Here is a 22,535-nt window from a genome sequence, read left to right as displayed (position 1 = left end):
AGTACTGAAACCCTGTCACTCCTTCAGGGAGTCAACCAATGAAAATCACAACACATAATATACAGCCTATTCCAACATGGTACATTAACAGCTAATTGGCTTAAACCCTACAGGAACCACAAGCTAAATAACACATGGCAATTCATTTAAGGGTAACAGAGCATTGGACTCTTAACAAAAGAGTTGGTCAGTTTCTAAAGGTCCGGTGGTAGTACAGGCTATTGTATTCACTGTCAATATGACATAAACACACCAAAGAGATCAGAGGTTGTTGTTGGCCATGAAGGATGGGACCATGCAAGGGCAGTTGGAGGTTCAGCCGTACCACACTGATTCTGAAAGCCTGTCTGGACCCATCTCACAGGACATCTTTAAAAAGACTCCCCTCAGCAGCCTCCCCATTATATAGTCCTCCAGGCGGCCCAACCTGAGCCACGTCCACTACGGCACCAACACCATGGTGGCCCCACGCGGCCCCAAAAGATGTCTGGTATGGTGGAGGAGCACACCTCCTCCCTGACACTTAACCTTTGCCAAGTTCACTGACATGACCCTCCTAATCCTTCGGTCGCTCTATGAAACGCTGCTCTATGCAGATAATTGCAGAGGGAAACAACCCAGTACCCTAAGACCTAGCCTGCTGTAGGGGGACGAGTCAGTGTATTTGGGAGGATTAACATCCATGCCCAATCGCTGTTAAAGTTTCCTCACAATATTTAGTTGAGTCAGCCACCAACACTAGTGAGGATTTCTTCTCTTCCAGCCCAGAGAAGAAGAGAAGAGAATAAATGTTGCTGCGCCATGTGTCCATTGAACTGAACCAGCTCCGTCAGCCGATAGTGGGGGAAGGGGCTTAAGGAGGCTCTGAGACTCAACACTGCACTGCAGCAGAACTGGCCATGGTTTCTGTCAGTCACAATAGTGCATGTGTGCAAATTAACATACTTGCTGTGCGGTCTATTCAAAGCTCAATGCTTTTCTGCACGTCCCTTGAGCCAGCTGGATTGTCAATACTGCAGGTTTAGATGGGCAGAGTGAGGAGCAGCAGTAAGCCTGTAGTGGAGACAGATGTCTCAGAGTGCATTAGTGCTGTAATATTGTCTGCCAGTTCTGCAGCAGTTTGGTTGGTGCAAATGTGAAGCAGCAGGTAAGTCTCATACCCCTGGGGGCGAACACTTGGGTGGGGCTCCGCAAAATACTTTCAATCCCTGCCTCCCCTCTCTAAACCAAGCAGGGTGGCTGCAGTAATGGAGGTGAGGCAGTAAAATACACCACAATCCCTGCCTTCCCTCTCTAAACCAAGCAGGGTGCTGCAGTAATGGAGGTGAGGCAGTAAAATACACAACAATCCCTGCCTTCCCTCTCTAAACCAAGCAGGGTGCTGCAGTAATGGAGGTGAGGCAGTAAAATACACAACAATCCCTGCCTTCCCTCTCTAAACCAAGCAGGGTGCTGCAGTAATGGAGGTGAGGCAGTAAAATACACAACAATCCCTGCCTTCCCTCTCTAAACCAAGCAGGGTGCTGCAGTAATGGAGGTGAGGCAGTAAAATACACCACAATCCCTGCCTTCCCTCTCTAAACCAAGCAGGGTGCTGCAGTAATGGAGGTGAGGCAGTAAAATACACCACAATCCCTGCCTTCCCTCTCTAAACCAAGCAGGTGGCTGCAGTAATGGAGGTGAGGCAGTAAAATACACCACAATCCCTGCCTCCCCTCTCTAAACCAAGCAGGGTGGCTGCAGTAATGGAGGTGAGGCAGTAAAATACACCACAATCCCTGCCTCCCCTCTCTAAACCAAGCAGGGTGCTGCAGTAATGGAGGTGAGGCAGTAAAATACACCACAATCCCTGCCTCCCCTCTCTAAACCAAGCAGGGTGGCTGCAGTAATGGAGGTGAGGCAGTAAAATACACCACAATCCCTGCCTTCCCTCTCTAAACCAAGCAGGGTGGCTGCAGTAATGGAGGTGAGGCAGTAAAATACACCACAATCCCTGCCTTCCCTCTCTAAACCAAGCAGGGTGGCTGCAGTAATGGACGGGAGGCAGTAAAATACACCACAATCCCTGCCTTCCCTCTCTAAACCAAGCAGGGTGGCTGCAGTAATGGAGGTGAGGCAGTAAAATACACCACAATCCCTGCCTTCCCTCTCTAAACCAAGCAGGGTGCTGCAGTAATGGAGGTGAGGCAGTAAAATACACCACAATCCCTGCCTTCCCTCTCTAAACCAAGCAGGGTGCTGCAGTAATGGAGGTGAGGCAGTAAAATACACCACAATCATGCCATTTTTCAGAACCCGGCCGGCATTCATACGGTTGGTTGCGGTGTTTGTACTTTGCTTGGTGGCTTAGGACGTTAAATTGATGGGGGAGCAAACAGCATTTATAACCCAAACGCACTCACACGCATACACTTTAAATCTGGTTTATAATGAAGAAATATCAACTAAAAGAAGGCATTTTCTTAACCTCACTTCTCTCTGTTCGCATGGGACAGTGGATGATTGGTGACACCTTTAAAATCCATTCACACTTGAACCCCCCCATTTGGCTGCCCATGCCGTTTGAGAAGAAAAACATGTTTAGGTAACAGCTGCCGATGCCAGAGGGAAGAGAAACGGCAGAGAAATGGGAGAGAGGGGAGGGTCGAGCTCCAAGTCACACAGCCCTAGAAATGCATGTGCTGGAGTTAAAAGCACTTTGGGGAGATTCCTGCTGCTAACTGTCCAATCAGCACCCTGAGCACAGAACCTCACAGCACCCCATCCAGTATTGTGGCGGGAGGAAAGGGGAGGCTGGGTCGTACCAACAGAGAAGGATTGAGGGGAAGGAGTCACAACTGTTTCTTGGCACCTGTCTGTTTTACTCAGGGGGGGGGGGGGGCTACACAGCAAAGACAGCTGGGTAGACAACAAAGAATTGCTGTAGCACCCCCTTCTCATTCCAACAGCCCCCCACCGCTCACCCTGGACTAACATGATGTTCTGTACAGTCAGCATGGCCGCAACGTGCGACATACACACAGCTCAACACTGCTAATTTACAGAGACATTTGCAGAAGCCTGGACCTCCTTGAGGGCCCTGAAGCACAGCCAGGACCACAGAACATGTTGGGGCAGCAGGCTCATTAGAACATGTACACAGTTAACCCCTCTTGCTGCCAGTAGCACATCTACATATTTAAATGATAAAAAACAAGTGACGTTACATTAGTCGTTACACAATACTCGTCACAAAACACGGAGCGTTCCTCAGTGTCGGCTATGTGCATGTGTTTGTGGTAAGAGAGAAACAACAGTATAACTCCGCGTAGTAATCTGAGGCCTAGCCTTATGCAACGTATCAAAACTAGCTAGGTAAACATCAGTCGAATCAACTGCATATTCTTACAAAACATGTAGAAAAGAGCAAAGTATTTTGTTCTTTAGTTGTTCCAGGTCTAAACCTGCTGGATAGGAGCGTACAGAAAACTAGCTATGACATGAACTCACCGGCAACACCGCAGGATAGTACAGCCCCATCATTGTCTGCACAGGAAGGAAGAGTCTCTCTCTCTATTCCGCTCTGAATGTGGTCTGTTACCATCCGCCGGGAAGCACCTTCTGTCCACGTCTCTCACAGATTCAAATTCTCCCTCGCTCTCCGCCAGTGTTCCCCTTCCCTTAGCACCACGCAAGCCTTGTGTCCTTGTCACTCTCCCCCTCTTCTCCGTTTGCCCCTTGTCAGTTCTCTCCTCTGACAGCGCAAGTCTCTTCTTCCTCCGACGTGTGTCACTTCTCACTCACACTACCGCTCCTGCTCTGCTCGGTCATGGCTTCTGCACGTTCCATCCCCCTTCAAACTTTCCCTCTCTGTGAGCCTGGTCCCTCCGATCCATCAGTCTCTCCATCCCCTCCCCTCTCAGGCACTGACAGGTTAGGAAGGAAGGAGCTGCTGTTTGGCAGCCCTGAGAAGAAGACGCTCCGTTTCACACTGTAATGCTACCCACTGCATTGCAGGTTTTTTTAATCATTTATTTATTGGATGGCAGCTTGTCAACCCCATGTTAGGCTGGCAGGCAGGCAGCTCCCCCTCACCTCCTCATGTTCATTACCCAGAGAGGAAACAGCTTCAAACTGCTACGGCCCAATTCTACACCTTCACAACATGTATATTTATTAATCTGCATTGCGCTTTTTCATTTCCTAATCTACAGTACTGTTGGGGTTCGATGGGAGAGGAGTGCAGTTCCCCTGCACTTCTCGTTTTTTTTTCTCCCATTTTCTGCCCTGCCTGCAAAACGTCTATGCCAGTATGCAGACATCTGCTGAGGTTGGCTACTACAGAGGGGAGAGAGCGATGGAGAGAGGGAGGGCGAGAGGGACCAAAAGAGGTGATGGGAGGTGGTGGGAAAGGGGTAAGCGAGAGGCTGAGAGAGGCAGTGGATGCGAGCGAGAGATAACGGGATAGAGATAAAAGGATAAAGGGATGGGGAAAGAGCGGGGGATGACGGGATTAGGGTGTAAGTGAGGAGGATGAGAGGATGAATGGGGGATGATCTAAGGATTAACTACACAGACTGAACACACTGATAAACACACAGATGCACAGCCATATTTATTGTGCACCCTGGCAGGAATACAAACACACACACGCTTTCAAACAAAGGGCTATTTCCATCACACACATACATACATTCAAACAATGCCCCTCCCCCACAAACACAGATCATCATAAGGCCATGCATATAGGGATGCACTGATATGGGCATTCTGGGCTGATGCGATAGTCCTAATCAATATTTTCTTGTATATTGATATGGCAATATTAATTTGAAGGCCAATAAATGTATCCCTACATACCAACGAACAATACATAGCTCTACTAATTAGGTAGATTGAATTTATTAGACTATTAGAAGTAGTAGGCTGGTCCAGCCGGAGAGTTATATTACCTCATGATAAGCTGTAGACCACACTATTTAACAAAACAGATTATCTATTTTTTCTTAGCTGTTTATTTACTACCACAAACCGATGCTGGCACGAAGACTGCACTCAACAAACTGTATAAGGCCATAAGCAAATACTCATCCAGAGGCAGCGCTCCTAGCGGCCGGTGATTTTAATGCAGGAACACTGAAATCAGTCTTCCGCAATTTGTGCCAGCATTTAACCTGTGCAACTAGAGGCGAACAAAAACTCTAGATCATCTTTACTCCACACACAGAGACGCATAACAAAGCTCTCCCTCCACCTCCATTTGGCAAATCTGACCATAACTCTATATTCCCCTGATTCCTGCTTACAAGCAAAAAAACTTAAATAGGAAGTAGCAGTGACACCCTCAGTACGGAAGCAGTCCAATGAAGCGGATGCTAAGCTACAGGACTGTTTTACAAGTCAGACTGGAATATGTTCCGGGACTCATCCGATGGCATTGAGGACTATACCACATCAGTCACTGGCTTCATTAATAAATGCATTGATGACGTCGGCAGCAAGTGACCATACGTACATATCCCAACCAGAAACAATGGATTATAGGCAACATCCGCACTAAGCTAAAGGCTACAGCTGAAGCTTTCAAGGAGCGGGACACTAACCCAGACACATAAGAAATCCCACTACGCCCTCCGACAAACCATCAAACAGGCAAAAGCGTCAATACAGAACTAAGATCAAATCCTACTATACTGGCTCTGATGTGGCAGGGCTTGCAAACTATCACGGATTACAATGGGAAACCCAGCCGCGAGCTGCCCAATGAAGTGAGCCTACCAGGTGAGCTAAATGCCTTCTATGCACTGAACCATGCGTGAGAGCGCCAGCTCATCCGGACAACTGTGTGATCATGCTCTCAGTAGCCGATGTGAATGTTAACCTGTTTAAAGGGCTTACTCACAAGGCTGCGAGGCTAGACGGATTACCAGGACGCATACATGCGCTGACAAGCTGGCAAGTGTCTTCACTGACATTTTCAACCTATCCCTGACCTGGTCTGTAATACCAACTTGCTTCAAGCAGACCTCCATAGTCCCTGTGTACAAGAACGCCAAGGTAACCTGTCTAAATGACTCGTAGCACTCACATCTGTAGCCATGATATGGTTTGAAAGGCTGGTCATGGCTCACATCAACACCATGATCCCAAACACCCTGAACCCACTCCAATTCACGTACCACCCTGATGGGATCCACAAACGATGCAATCTCTATTGCACTACACTTCCCTTTTCCATTTGGACAAAAAGACAAATCTACGTGAGAATGCTGTTTATTGACTATAACTCAGAGTTCAACACCGTAGTACCCTCCAAGCTCATCACTAAACTAAGGACCCTGGATATCCTGACAAACCACCCCCAGTTGGTGAGAGTAGGCAACACATCCACCACGCTGACCTTTTAACACGAGGGCCCCTCAGGGGTGCATGCTTAGTTCCCTCCTGTATTCCCTATTCAACCACAACTGCGTGGCTGCGCACGACACCAATACAATCAATATAAGTTTCACGACGACACGACGACACGAGACCTGATCACAGACGACGATGAAACAGCCTATAATGAGTGTGATGCCAGGACAACAACCTCTCCCTTAACGTCAGCAAGACAAAGAAGCTGATCGTGGACTACAGGATACGGAGGGCCGAGCACACCCCCATTCACATCGACTGGGCTGTAGTGGAGCGGGTCGAAAGCTTTCAGTTCCTTGGTGTCCACATCACTAAGTATCTATCATGGTCCAAACACACCAACACAGTCGTGAAGAGGGCACACCAACGCCTCTTCACTCTCATGATGCTGAAAAGATTTTGAATGGGCCCTCAAATCCTCAAAAAGTTATACAGCTGCACCACTGAGAGCATCTTAACTGCCTACATCACTGCCTGGTATGGCAACAGATTGGCCTCCGACCGCAAGGCGCTACAGAGGGTAGTGGATACGGCCCAGTGCATCACCGAGTCCAAGCTCCCTGCCATTCAGGACCTCTATGCCAGGCAGTGTCAGAGGAAAGCCCTAAAAAAAAGTCAAAGATTCCAGCCAACCAAGTCAGACTGTTCTCTCTGCTACAGCACAGCAAACAGTACCGATGCATCAAGTCTGGAACCAACAGCACCCTGAACAGCTTCCACCCCCAAGCCATAAGGCTGCTAAATAGTTAGATGAATAGTTAACCAAATAGCTACCCGGACTATCTGCATTGACCATTTTTGCACAAACTTTTTTGACTCATCACATACACTGCTGCTACTGTTTACTGTCACCTTATTCCTAGTTATATTTACATATCTACCCCCAATTACCTCATACCCCTGCACATCGTCTAGGTACTGGCACCCGTTGTATAGAACCAAGTTATCGTTACTCATTATGTATCTATTATTATGTGTTTTACTTTTCTTTTCTTTCTAAAATGTCTTTCTCTGTATTGTTATTAAACTGGGTAGCGTGACCGAGTTTTCTAAGGCGCTGGATTTAGACTCCAGTCTCTATGGAGGTGTGGGTTCGAATCCCACCTGTGCCAACGCTGATGTTATCTTGGGGCGGCAGGTAGCCTAGTAAAAATCTGTCATTTTAACTACAAGGCAGTTAACCCATTGTAAATAAGAATTTGTTCTTAACTGACTAGCCTAGTTAAGTAAAGTTTCAAATAAAAATGTTAAAACAAATGAAGGGCTCCCTCAGTAAGCATTTCACCGTGAGTCCACACCTGTTGTTTACGAAACAAAAATACATACATACAGATTAAAGGATAAAACACAAAGCCAGGAGGCTTATTTCCATTGTGGTCCTCAGGTATGGATGTGATTTTGCTGCAGTAAATGCACAACACAATACTGCACAACTGACCCCACAGTCAGAAGTTATCTCTTCTATATAAATCAGAGCCAGATTACAGCACTGTGTGGTCATTGTATACTAAAGTCTACGAAAGCTAAGTTAATAAACAGATCACTGACCATTTCAAATCCCACCATACCTTCTCCGCTGTGCAATCCGGTTTCCGAGCTGGTCACAGGTGCACCTCAGCCACGCTCAAGGTACTAAACGATATCATAACCGCCATCGATAAAAGACAGTACAGTGCAGCCGTCTTCATCGACCTGGCAAAGGCTTTCGACTCTGTCAATCACTGTATTCTTATCGGCAGACTCAATAGCCTTGGTTTCTCAAATGACTGAATCGCCTGGTTCACCAACTACTTCTCAGATAGAGTTCAGTGTGTCAAATCGGAGGGCCTGTTGTCTGGACCTCTGGCAGTCTCTATAAGGGTACCACAAGGTTCAATTCTCAGACCGACTCTTTTCTCTGTATATTTCAACGATGTCACTCTTGCTTCGGGTGATTCCCTGATCCACCTCTACGAAGACGACACCATTCTGTATACATTTGGCCCTTCTTTGGACACTGTGTTAAACTTCCAAATGAGCTTCAATGCCATACAACACTCCTTCTGTTGCCTACAACTGCTCTTAAACGCTAGTAAAACCAAATGCATGCTTTTCAACCCTTCGCTGCGCACACCCGCCCGACTAGCATCACTACTCTGGACGGTTCTGACTTAGAATGTGGACAACTACAAATACCTAGGTGTCTGGCTAGACTGTAAACTCTCCTTCCAGACTCATTAAATGAAACCAAAATGAAATCTAGAATCGGCTTCCTATTTCTCAACAAAGGCTCCGTCACTCACGCCGCTAATCATACCCTCGTAAAACTGACTATCCTACCGATCCTCAACTTCGGCGATGTCATTTACAAAATAGCATCCAACACTCTACTCAGCAAACTGGATGCAGTCCATCACATTGCCATCCATTTTGTCACCAAAGCCCCATATACCACCCACCACTGCGACCTGTATGCTCTCGTCGGCTGGCCCTCGCTACATATTAGTCGCCAGACCCACTGGCTCCAGGTCATCTATAAGACTTTGCTAGGTAAAGCCCCACTTTATCTCAGCTCACTGGTCACGATAACATCCACCCGTAGCACGCGCTCCAGCAGGTATAGCTCACTGGTCTTCCCCAAAGCCAACACCTTGTTTGGCAGCCTTTGCTTCCAGTTCTCTGCTGCCAATGACTGGAACGAACTGCAAAAATCGCTGAAGCTGGAGACATATATTTCCCTCACTAACTTTAAACATCAGCTATCTGAGCAGCTAACCGATCGATGCAGCTGTAAATAGCCAATCAAATCTACCCACCTCATCCCCATATTTTTTATTTACTTTGCTGCTCTTTTGCACAGCAGTTTTTCTACTTGCACATCATCATCTGCACATCTATCACTAGTGTTAATTGTAATGACTTGCTACTATGGCCTATTTATTGCCTTACCTCCTCATGCCATTTGCACACACTGTATATAGACTTTATTTTTTTCTATTGTGTTATTGACTGTACCCTGTTTATTCCATGTGTAACTGTGTTGTTGTTTGTGTTGCACTGCTTTGCTTTATCTTGGCCAGGTCGCAGTTGTAAATGAGAACGTGTTCTCAACTAGCCTACCTGGTTAAATAAAGGTGAAATAAAAATGAAATATATACTGACTGACTAGGACCATCATAATCATCATTGCGTCTGTAGCCTAAACATGATGAGGGGCACTAGACTCATACTACAGGACCCTACCAACCTCCAGACAAACCCACATACGTAGGGTTTTGGCTAAGCCGCCATGCAGGGGCGGCAGGTAGTCTAGTGGTTAGAGCGTTGGACTTAAAACTGACAGGTTGCAAGATCGAATCCCCGAGCTGACAAGGTAAAAATAATCTGCCGTTCTGCCCCTGAACAAGGCAGTTAACCTACTGTTCCTAGGCAGTCATTGAAAATAAGTATTTGTTCTTAACTGACTTGCCTAGTTAAATAAAAGGTCAAATATTTTTCAATATATTTTTACAAATTATAAACATCGACACAGCCAAACCTACAGGCAGATCAACCAGCGCAAAACAGCTCTTAGGAACTCCAGCTAGAGTGTAGGCTAGACTAACTCCTCCAACCCTTTGCATGACAACCGGCTCAACACCTATGTGTACCCGATTACATCACTAAGAACTAGCTTGCATTAAATCATTTGTTGTATGTTTGACGAGTCTTGAATCAAATAAGTAAGTTATGATCCAAACAAACACATGGGAACCTAACTATTTTAACAACCTTACCAAATGCATGTTACTTCAGACGTTTCAGGCCCAATTGCCTCAGCAGGAATTTCTGGCATCCCCATTTTTTTCCGCAGGGATTTCTCTCCAAATCTAACATTGGTAAAATTATTTTTACATCAACAAATAATCTTTAATTCATTACATTTTCATCTCTTATCAAAATTAAAAGAAAAACAATTACATTAACTCAATAAAATTGTATTTTTTAAATTATCTTTACTAAAAATATTTGTATATTGTCCTATACAATAATATGCACTCTTAATTTTGATTTAAAAAAATATATTTTGGCAACCCCACTGCAGTTCCCCCGTGACCCACTTTGAATACCACTCATCTAGCCTATATATTACCTCAGCACAGAAAGGTTAACTTCAATATGGTGGCTCACTTGCTTCAGTCTCTGTCCTCCGAAGCTCTCACTTTCCCTCTCTCCTGCCTCTTCTGCTTTCCATCCATCCACCCCTCCTCCACCCACTCTCTCCAGTACAAGCAGCGAGCGAGCTGCATTCCCAAGAAAGGAGATGGCAGGGGTAGAGGAACGCACGTTGGAGGAAAAAACACAATGAAGATAAAGCTGTGGAGACCCATCATGTTGAGAGGAGAGGGAGGGCAGGCAGACCAACACCCCCCTCCTGTGGCTCTGCCAGAGACCTGCACTCACATCTCAGCCATGACAACAGACAGAAGACACAGCACTGTGCTGCTGCTCCCAGGCAGATAAGAGACCCTCAGAAACAGCCCTGTCTGGCGCACATAAGAAACTCATTACTGGAAGTGATATTTAAAACCCTGTCCAAACCCGGACGACGCTGGGCCAATTGTGCGCCGCCCTATGGGACTTCCAATCACGGCCGGATGTGACGCAGCCTGGATTCGAACCAGGGACTGTAGTGACGCCTCTTGCACTGAGATGTAGTGCCTTAGACCGCTGCACCACTCGATATGGAGGGAGACCACAAGAAATTAGAGCGAGAAGGGGAAAGAGAGCAGGGGAATGTGGATTGTGGAAAAGTGTGCACAGCAGCCAAGCAGATCAAATTGATTCAGAGTGGAAAATGTCGTCAGTTTCTGTAGGCTATGTTCGTGTTAGGCCTTCTGAAGTACTATAATAGTACTATAATGTGTTTCATGAAACTCCATGATACATCCATCAATTATACTTAAATTAAAGGAGACTTCAGTAAGATGTAACTCTTACCTGGCTGTGAGGAGGGTATCCAAGGAAACCTGGGGTTAAAGGGTCGTTGTTCTAAAAAATAAAAGAAGAAAGAGAGAGAGGTAAGGGTTTGGAAAATGTGATGTGATTCAACATGAGTCTAACATTTTGCAGTGAAGTCACTTTTCAGCTCCAATCTTCACCCCTAACGAAGTAATATGCTCCAGAGGAGAAATAGCCTAGCTGTTACTTGTGATGGGGGAACAATGTATACAGTAGGATATCATTTTTGCCGTCATTTTGATATTATTGCAATATTATGTTTGTATTTTTCCTTCTTAGCTTGTTCTCCATCTTGTTTTCAGCACTTTCATTAAAACTCGTTTTCTCATGGCTCGCTCTAGTCCCTCTGCAGCAGACGTAGGGTGAGCAATATGTTTGGAATCGCAACACATATAGAATGGTGACAATCGCAATACATATCATATCGGCACCTAAGTATCGTGAGGTCCCTGGCAGTTCCCAGCCCTATCTGTTACGGTATACCCTACAGCCCAATACATTTATGAAAATATGTATGGTGCAGGAAAGAAGCCGGGAACTTAAGGTGGCACATTTCACAAAGGATTATACAAGTTAACATGATGACTCTTTTGGTTTAGACCCTGAGCGCTGCCTCAACCATGTAGAGCAGCTGGTGAATCATTCTGCAGCCAGGCCAGGTCCTTATTCAGCAGACAAAACAAATTGCACTCCGCAACAACAACAAAGAGCACCCTTCCCCCATTCATGCCCCAGAATCTAGTGTTGTGGTTAATTGATCTGTAATTACTTCTAATTAGATTATTTCTGTCGCCCCTCCCTCTCCCCCTGGCAGAAGAGCCATTGTTCATTGCAATGTAATGGAAGGGAAAAGAAAGGGGGAGAGGGGGCAGGATATAACAATAGGGGAAAAGTTAAACCAAACGATGATATTGACAACAGTAAGGAGAGAGGATTACAGCGATCCTGTCTGACATGCTTGCAGTACACTGTGCAGGGAAAATAGGCAGAGTAACAAGACTCCGGCCTTTTCAATCATGCTCAGGGAAAGGAGGGTGGAACATCCTACGCGTGTTAAAAAGGGTGAATATGTTTCCATTGTGCTGGTGCTAAAAGACGAGAGTCGGCAACTAATTTTAAATTCATACACTATCTGCATTAGCTTCCATTCAGTGAGCAGCCAGTGCTGGTGTAATGTAGTAAAAAGGTGGTCGTGGCCTCTTCATTATAAACAGACAGAGGTAACCTCCTGCTTCTACCCTGACCTGCTTCCTGGAGGAATTGGTCCCTCCCTACTATAATTTTTTCAACCAATCATGGGAAAGGCCTGACTCAGGATGCCATGGCGACAGCACGGGAGAGATGCCCTCTCAGAAAGCTAGCTGTGCTTACTACACTAACCCTGGATGGGGCTCCACAGCCACACCACAATGAGACATGGTGGTGGTAGAGGGAGGGAGCGGCAGAGCAAAAACAGGGAGGGGAAAGAGGAAGGAAAGGGGAATGAGGTCAATCAAACAAGTAGCGAGGGACAACATTTGACGGGGCACAGAGAGCGTTTAAGTCGTGAGCAGCAGAAGTGAGTGACAGACTGATGCTGTCTGGACAGTACAGACTATAGCATACATGACCCATGCCAGAGGAGTGAGATGTATGCTACTCAGTCCAGCAGTGTCCGGTCTACCTCTCCTACATAAAACAGCCCTCTCTTTGTCTCCCCCTCTCCACTTCCTGTTTCATCTGGAACCAATTCCCCCCTCGTGCCTAGTCCCCTGGGGGAACACACTCCTCAGTGCGCCGCATTAAAGTGGGAGAGCCGCGGAACGGACAGTGCTGTATTCAGAAACACACGAGGTAAAAACACTGGTAGCCTTCAAAGACTGGACAGTGGAGGACTGATGAAGATGCGACACACTGAACATTTGAAAGGACGGCAGGTCTCCAATGCCTCTGGCAATGTCAGAGTTACACACTCGTGTTTACAAGGCACCATCAGTGGAAAAAAATATGTAGCGCATCACTTGGAAACCAGAACTACCCCACATGATACATAACAAGGTTGCAGTAAAAAAATGATTTTTTTCCAGTAGAAAGGCAGGATGAAGAGGGAGGAGTTTAGGTTAGAACAGGGGGAGGGAGAGGAGAAGAATTTGGTAACATCTGGAATCAATCTGTCTGGAGGAAAGGGGGAGGGAGATGAATGGGGGATGGAGGGAAAAGAAAGAACAAGAGAGTGAGATGGAAATTAGGAGAGAAAGACAGGGGTGGAAGAATGTGGGGATTAAGAAAGACAAAGACAAGAAGTGGAAAATACAGCAAAAAGAAGAGACCAAGAAATGGAGACAATGACTCATACCCCAAGAATGTCATGTGACTTATATTTCCTTAAAGGGTGGGGGAGGGGGGTCTGAACTTGATACTCATTGTTAAAACACACACACACTTTCTTTTGCGGGGCATATGGCGCTTTGGTCTGCATATCAGGGCTGCTTTGTCTGTAAAGTTTTTCAAGCTTTTATTACGCTCAACGAAACTCAGTCCCTCTTCCATGCAGATACAGACAGTAATTTAACAGGGTACCACCTACTTTGGTATTAATTACACTCATTTACAGTAGAGGGGTAGTTATGAGGTGTGGCTGCTCTGAGGGCCAGGGCTGCAGACTCTACGGATCAGAAATGTACAGACACACCTCATACAGTGACTTTCTCTCTGTATGCTCAAGTAAAGGGCGTTGCTCTGCTGGGTTTTTCTCTCCCCCACTTTCTATTTGAGGAAAAGTCAAGAAGTTGAGAGTTGGAGCAAATGGGCAGAAAAAGAGAGCAGTGGAGGGAGGAGGGCAAAATGGCATGAGGTCAACAGATGGTGAGGGAGGAGGGGGATGAGGAAGAAGGGATTGGAGGGGTGGACAGAGGGTGATACGCTGAGGTACAGAGGGGACAAAAATAAGGAGAAAGAAGACAGGATGAATCAACGTTACCGACAGGGAGACATTCGCAGGCGGAGATGAAAGTACATATGACAGTTTGGGGGCAGCGGGGTAGAAGGGGAGGTGACAACAACCAGTGTCCAGAGTTAACATGCGAGTGTAAGTGGCAGGCCCTGCATCTGATTAAATGAGTGGCGGACTGTAAAAAAAGGGGGGGAAAGTTTGAGCACTGTTGTGTTGAGCAACATCTTGAAGAGAATTTTGTGCTTATCTCAAGGGGTGAAAGGTCAAGGGTGACACCGTTGCATTGGGCTCAAAGTTCAGTGACAACCATTAGTGAGTGTCCACTCGTGTGCTGCACATTATAACTCCTACTTTTTTCTTTGGGGTTTTAATGACAGCCAATGTTCCCGCTATTACTAGTCAACATTCCCTGGTAGCCTGATAGTTTCAAAGAATATTGCACCTTTAGAGCTTATCTGTTCAAAACTGTATCATCTTAATGGTTTGTTTATATCATAGTTTCCCCTTCAACACTCGCCCACCCTCTCCCCCCTTTTACTCTCCTCTCCTTGAAGCGATCAGTCTGGTTAATGCCCTCTCCTAAATGAGCTTTGATCTCGTTAGCGCGACACAAAGCCTCTTTACTGCCAACGATAGGATAAATCTGCTCCCGGGGAGCCGGAGGGAGGCATATAGAGCACACTGTACACTATCAGGCTGGACTAGGCTAGGGCACATCAATACTGCATAGTGGGAAACAGAGAGAGAGATTGGACGGTAGAGACAGTGAGCAGGGGTGGGGAGGTTTGTCTCACAGGCAGTGCACACTCAAATTCTATGGACCAGGAGTTAATTAGCAATCTGGAAATATGCCTTAGGGGGAGGATGACGGAAACAAAAGAAGAGGATGGAGATGAGAGGACACTCCTCTCCCATTTAATATGTCAGCCATGATTTAGGCTGTTACCCATCCTATCCTCTGGGTAGCAATGAACATCAAATAGCTACCCATCGACACACCAAAAATATTTTGTGAACTCATCTTCTCAGCACTGAACTTGATGTCACCTACAGGACTGGATGATGTAATCCAGTCTAATTACATTAAGCACCACCATTGTAATTTCCTAATGTTTACCCTTAGTTATCGTCAAACCTAAGCTGCATAGAGGATTTTTCTACAACTTTCTCCTTCTCTCATGATAAAATATTCTCTCTCATACTGTAAATCCTGCCTTCTATCCTCCTGTTTCCTCCCTCTCTTCTGTGGGCGTATTTCCAGCCTGATCCACAATGGCAGGAGATCAATATAAGTGATTGGCAGCGAGATCCTGTTGCACCTCATTGTCACACCATCTACACGTAACCTTTTGTCATCACCATTCATCCATTATATGGAGTGAGGAACATGGCCATTTGTCATTGCAATAGATATGCAGCAGTACCAATTGAAACATTTTCCTAATGCCCAGGATTCAATTACCCACAGCTGACCCAGAACCATGTTTGACTGCTGCCTCAAACAAAAACAGTATGCCAGCTATTTTCAATTATGCTTACAGATACTGTATGTGCGTGAAATATCACTGTTTAGCCGAAGAGCAGAGTACTGTTGCTATGCTGTATCAGCAGTCAAGTCATGGAGAGGCCCATAGCTAGAGGCAAGGTATCCTAAAGCCCCTTTCCTTCCTACTCCCTTATTCACGAATAGGGGTCTGTTCTTTGTCTCTCCCATAGTGACCCCTCCCCCAACCCCCTGTCTCTCTCCTCTTTTTAGCACCTAGCTCCAATCACAGACCAGGGGGATTGGCACAAATTACTGTTCCCAATGCGAGTACCCTCCTGTGTCGGAGGCTTTGATGTGATGTCCAACGACAAAGACATACCATAATGGTAAAGGCGGGAATATCAGTGTGTACATATCTGCAGTGCACGTAAATGCATGAAAGGCCTTTATGTATCGTCGGATATATGCTGTAGCGTAAGTGTCATTGCCGAGAAGCTGTGGGCTATCATATTACCTTTGCCTCCGCCATAATCATGATGTTAGTCTAGTTGCCACGAGCACAGAACAACGTGCAAGACACGTTTTGTACCTAGATTGTAATTCTACTGCACGCTCGTTACTGCAGTTGATGCGACGAGGCATGCTATTGATAGGCGGGCCTGCCTGTCAGCAGAATCATGACCCACTGATGTTCTTGAAACAATAGACGTAGCGTGCTATTGAAATGAAATCGTTTAATGCAGGGGTTACAATGTTGCACACATTCAATGAAAACAACACATTGACCGGAAACAAACAGCAATGTGGCTTCATTTGTTGATTTTCTACTCCTTACCTGTCCAATGTCACCAACACCCACCGTCCCGTCTATCCTTGGCCGTTTGCACTCTGCTCCTGCCAATTCGGTCAAAGCTGCAACTGTTTGCTCAGGATCCCCTCGTTTCATTCCCCGGACGATTGCTGCTGGACCCCCGGTCGTGTTCGCGTGGGGTCCAGTTGCTGTATCAATGTCCTTTTCCCGGTCCATCATTCCCCGAGAAACGGGTAACATTATGGATGCGACGTCGGTCGACATTAACATTGGACGGCAGATAGTCTACACTTACAAGTCTAGCTATTTGTTTAAAACCTTTTACTTCTTCCCTATTCTGGGATAAGTAATGCTATTCCTTGAATGTGCAAATAGCTGATTGTAGCTGGTCTTCTTGGCCAAATGTATTGTACCGCTAGCAAGATTGTTATTGTCTAATCAATACATAACACCATGACCATGTGTGGCTCGTGCACATTTCACACGATTACTAGCGTTAGAAAAATTGTCACAATAGAACACGTAAACCAAGTAAATACAAAACACTAATTCCTTGCTAATTAGCTAGCAACACATTCCGCTAGCTAGCTAACGATACTTCTATCTTCTCCGAATATCGAAAATGTTAGGAAATTATTTGAATCACTAATCTTCTCCTTGCGAAGCCAATGCGTCCTCTGCTCCCAACCAAATATATTTTTAAGCCCTTCTTTGCTTTCACCTTCTTTTTCTCCTAGCCTTTTTATCACCCTTCTTTTTCTCGCAGTATGTTCAGTGAATTCTAGTGGCGTGTACGGACTGGCGAGGAACACGATTTCCTCTCTATCGTGTACGTCCCGATTGGTGTGGTGTGGAACGGGCCGCAGAGAGTGCACTGATCTGGTGTCAGTTTTTTCTCCATGTGCTAAGATTACGATAGGGGTAAACAATTTAGACTGGTCCTAGATCTGCCCTCTCTATATTCCCCTCCTTTTCCTCTGTCGTATTCCCTCCTGCACCCCCCTTCTCTTTTTTTTTCACCATAACATACACAGTGGCATTTCATTTAGCGTAGCCTACCTCAAATTTATTTTTACGGCTTTTGTCATTACCGAAAGATTACATTTACATCATTTAATTTCGTAAACATTTATCGTGTAAATTGGTATGTTTATGTTTAGGGGATTGTTTGTGTGTAAATATGCGACGGCTTGCCACGATTTATGGCGAGGTATTTGTCTTCTTTTTTTCACGACTGCGCACACCCCACCACCCCTCTGCATGCAGCGTCCATGCTTGAGCGAGTGTTCCAAATCAAGGAATAGAGTATAAAGAGTCTCCCCACGACGCTTTAATTGACTTTCACTAGTCAGATGGCGGTGATACAGCTAATGAAGCAGAGGGGAGGGGTTCTAAATAAACGGGGAATATATGGGGTAGGCCTAAAATAACACACAACTAGCAATTTAACAATGCAGAATACGTATGTGTGAGAAAAGACGCAGGGTAGTATAGGTCTAGCTGCACACATGTTAAATATGATCTATTATAAACCACTCAAACCTAGGTAACTTCAAAGGCGAATTATTTTACAGGACTGATATGAAAGCATGTTTTTTTATGATAGTGCGACGCCTGGTGGATATCAAACAACTTAATCAATGGACATGCAAGTGACAAGTTTCAAGTTTTTAATGTCACATGCACAAATCCAGGGAAATGCATTTCTTGCAAAGCTTTAAACCCAACAAAAAATGAATAGCAATGTAATAACAAATAACATAAGGTAGGACAAAAACACACGAGAAATAAGAAAAACATGAGAAAGTAAGTAAGAATAATATATACAGGGTCAGTCAGCTTCAGTACCATATTTACAATGTGCAGGGATACTGGAGTAATAGAGGTAGATCTTTGGGCTACCGAGTGGCGCAGCGGTGTAAGGCACGGCATCTCAGTGCTAGAGGTGTCACTACAGATTCTAGTTCAATTCCAGGCTGTATCACAACCTGCTGTGATTGGGAGTCCCATAAGGCGGCACACAATTGGCCCAGTGTTGTCCGGGTTCGAGTTTGGCCGGGGTAGGCTGTCATTGTAAATAGGAATTTGTTATTAACTGACTTGCCTGGTTAAATGCATCAAATCACTGGAAGCTGCTGAAGGGAGGACAGCTCATAATAATGTCTGGAATGCTGCAAATGGAATGGCATCAAACACATACAAACCAGGTGTTTGATTCCATTCCACTTATTGTGCTCCAGCCATTACCACAAGCCCATCCTCCCCAATTAAGGTGACACCAACCTCTTTTGGTAGATATGTATAGGGGTAAGGTGACTAGGCATCAGGATATATGATAAACAGAGAAGCAGCAGTAGACTGTAGAGTCAGTATAAATGTATGTGCATATTATGTGTGTGAGCAAATGATGGCGTGAGTGTTGGAGTGTTGTGTGCGTGACTGTATAGGGACCTGGGAGTGTGCTTAGAGACAGTGCAAAAATAAAATTCAAGGGTCAACTCTGATAATCCATGAAGCCATTTTGTTAGCTCTTTAGCAGTCTTATGGCTTGGGGATAGAAGCTGTTCAGGAGCCTCTTGGTGACAGACTTGATGCACCGGCACCGCTTGCCATGTGGAAGCAAAGAGAACAGTCTGTGGCTTGGGTGGCTGGAGTCTTTAACAATTTTCTGGGCCTTTCCTGATACAGAGGTCCTGGTTGGAAGGGAGCTCAGCTCCAGTGAGGTACCGGGCTGTCCGCACAACCCTCTGTAGCACCATGCAATCGAGCGTGGTGCTATTACCATACCAAGCAGTGATGCAGCCAGTCAAGATGCTCTCAATAGTACAGCTGTAGAACGTTTTGAGGATTTGAGGGCCCATGCCAAGCCTTTTCAACTTCTGGAGGGGGAAGAGGCGCTGTCCCGCGTTCTTCACGACTGTACGTATGTTTGTGGGCCATTTTAAGTCCTTAGCGATTTGGACACCAAGGAACTTGAAGCTCTCTACCCGCTCCACTATAGCCACGCTATTGTGGATGGAAAACACCAGTCTCAACGTCAGCAGTGAAGAGGCAACTCCGGGATGCTGGACTTCTAGGCAGAGTTGCAAAGAAAAAGCCATATCTCAGACTGGCCATCTGTTTCTCAAAATAGACACTAATGTACTTGTCCTCTTGCTCAGTTGTGCACCCGGGCCTCCAACCACTCTTTCTATTCTGGTTAGAGCAAATAGAAAGAGTAGTGGGAGGCCCGGGTGCACAACTGAGCAAGAGGACAAGTACATTAGTGTTCTGTGAAGGGAGTACACATCGTTGTACGAGATCTTCAGTTTCTTGGCAATTTCTCGCATAGAATAGCCTTAATTTCTCAGAACAAGAATAGACTGACAGGTTTCAAAAGAAAGTTATTTGTTTCTGGCCATTTTGAACCTGTAATCGAACCCACAAATGCTGATGCTCCAGATACTCAGCTTGTCTGAAGGCCAGTTTTATTGCTTCTTTAATCAGGATGTTACGGATACAGGTATCCTGTGTGTGTGTGCGTATGTATCCTGTGTTTGCTCTCCTTCTCCCCTCACAGGTGAAAATCATCACTCCCCAATCAGTCACCAATCAATCATCAATCAGAAGACACACCTCCTCCTGTTTTCCTACCCTATCACAGTTCCTTTCCCTTGGTTTAAAAACCCTGTCAGTTGTTTGCTCTTGAGCTCAATCTCTCTCTGTAAATGTATGTCTGTAGGCCTCTGTGTTTCACTCTCTCGTTGTGTATTAACCTCTCTTTTGTTTGAGCACCTCCATAGCACTTTGTCAACACCTGTGAGGATTGTTTTGGTTATGGTGTTTGTGTTTGATTGCTGGCGGGAAAAGGAGAAACCAAGACAAGTCGCCCATGGGCATACACTACCCGTAGGTAGACTTTGTTAAATACACTAGTTAGAACTGGGCGGACCACCCACTGTATTTTTGGTTAGTTAGTTAGCTGTTGTTAAAGTAGGCTAGTCTAGCTTAGGGGTTTTTTGAATACTTGTTTCTTTCCTTGGGTCCAGCTCAGTCCCTTTTCCTGCTCCCCCCATTACCGTGTGTTTTCAAATAAACCTTGAGTTTGACGGTAGATTTCAGTTGTCCTGGTTATTTCGTTCACACTTTTGCTTTGTCACTATTATAATTTGCATGAGTTATGTTATGGGTCTCATTACCATCCCCCCCTAGACTGTCGGGCCAAAAGGGATTCGTAACACAGGACAACAGTTTTCAGCTGTGCTAACATAATTTCAAAAGGGATTTCTAATGAGCAATTAGCCTTTTAAAATTATGAACTTGGATTAGCTAACACAACGTGCTATTGGAACACAGGAGTGGTTGCTGATAATGAGCCTCTGTACGCCTATGGAGATATTCTATTTTTAAAAATCTGCCGTTTCCAGCTACAATAGTCATTACAACATTAACACTGTCTACACTGTATTTCTGATCAATTTCATGTTATTTTAATGGACAAAAATGTGCTTTTTTTAAAACAAGGACATTTCTATGTGACCCCAAACTTTTGAATAGTAGTGTACATTATCCCACAATTTTAGGGGACCAAATGTATTAGGACAAATTCACTTGTGTATAAAAGAAGTAAAAATGAAAGTATTTGGTCCCATATTCCTAGCACGCAATGACTACATTAAGCTTGTGACTAAACTTGTTGGCTGCATTTGCTGTTTGTTTTGGTTGTGTTTCAGATTATTTTGTGCCCAATAGAAAATGGTTAATGTGTCATTTTGGAGTCACTGTTATTGTAAATAAGAATAGAATATGTTTCTGAACACTTCTACATTAATGTGGATGCTACCATGATTACAGATAATCCTGAATGATGAGTGAGAAAGTTAGACACACATCCCTGACATGCAAACCTCTCACCATTACATTAACAAAGGAGGTTAGTGGTTTTTGGGGGGGGTATGATATTTATACCTCTAAAGTTTTCACTCATTACTCAGGATTTATTCAAGATTCTCCACAACCATGGTAGCAGCCACATTAATGTAGACGTGTTAATTACAATGGAAAGGAAGCATGTGACAAACTTTCGCTCTAACCACTAGACTCCCGCCACCCCAAAATGATTTATTTAACTACGTTACATGTAGTTAAATAATACAAAGTATATTCCTCATTTCGTCTTTCTGCAAGTGCTGGATTTTCACCCACAGTGGCCAATCCACCAAGTTATATTATTTTAGTGGCGATTTAAGGGACATCAAAAATCGCTGTATCAATTGCTGTGTCTGTGGCAACACTCACATTTTTATTGAAAGCAAGAACATCACAGCATAAAAAACGTCAAAGATGAATTTAACATGCAAGGTGAACAAGCAACAAACAAGTAAATGATATTTCTACTTCGCCTTTGAGATTGCTCCTCCACAATTCCTTCAGCATCACTACTTCAGAAAACATTATTGCAGCCGCTTTGAGATGGGTGTCCATCAGTGCTATCACAGCCCTCTCTTCAGCAGCCACTGAACCTGCTATGAACTTCCAGGGGTCATTCCATTGTCTGCTTTGGCCCAAGGAGGGCAGGCCAGCCATAATTCTTTCCTGTAGTATCATGGAATATCTTGGGGCCATGGACTTTATTGATCATGGAACAGAGCCAAACCAGTTGGATCTGGTTCCTAGGGAAGAGATTGTCCACATAACAGGTAACACAAAGGTGAAAAAAAGCCTTTTGCATCCCAATGATACACTGATCAAATGCAATATACAGTGGGGCAAAAAAAGTATTTAGTCAGCCACCAATTGTGCAAGTTCTCCCACTTAAAAAGATGAGAGAGAGGCTGCTTACCTATTGCAGGTTCAGTCGTCCCAGCCTGGTGCAGGTCTACAATTTTGTTTCTGGTGTCCTTTGACAGCTCTTTGGTCTTGGCCATAGTGGAGTTTGGAGTTTGACTGTTTGA

At 45.1% G+C, this 22,535-nt stretch overlaps 1 protein-coding gene across 5 annotated transcripts in view; it reads right to left on the bottom strand.

The window, feature by feature from the left end:
• LOC135554249 (RNA binding protein fox-1 homolog 2-like) overlaps positions 1–17,489 on the bottom strand; it is a 40,703-nt gene extending 23,214 nt beyond the window's left edge. For all 5 annotated transcript variants that reach the window (XM_064986416.1, XM_064986419.1, XM_064986418.1 and 2 more), the window contains exons 1-2: positions 16,627–17,489; positions 11,353–11,403 (exon numbers count right to left, since the gene is read on the bottom strand). In XM_064986416.1, the coding sequence (XP_064842488.1) occupies positions 11,353–11,403; positions 16,627–16,872 (297 nt within the window). In that variant the 5' untranslated portion in view covers positions 16,873–17,489. The remainder of the gene's footprint in view (positions 1–11,352; positions 11,404–16,626) is intronic.
• Between the last annotated feature and the right edge of the window lie 5,046 nt (positions 17,490–22,535).

Source organism: Oncorhynchus masou, chromosome 14 (genome assembly GCF_036934945.1).
Source record: "Oncorhynchus masou masou isolate Uvic2021 chromosome 14, UVic_Omas_1.1, whole genome shotgun sequence".
NCBI lineage: Eukaryota > Metazoa > Chordata > Actinopteri > Salmoniformes > Salmonidae > Oncorhynchus > Oncorhynchus masou.
This window is presented reverse-complemented; position numbering and strand designations above follow the sequence as displayed.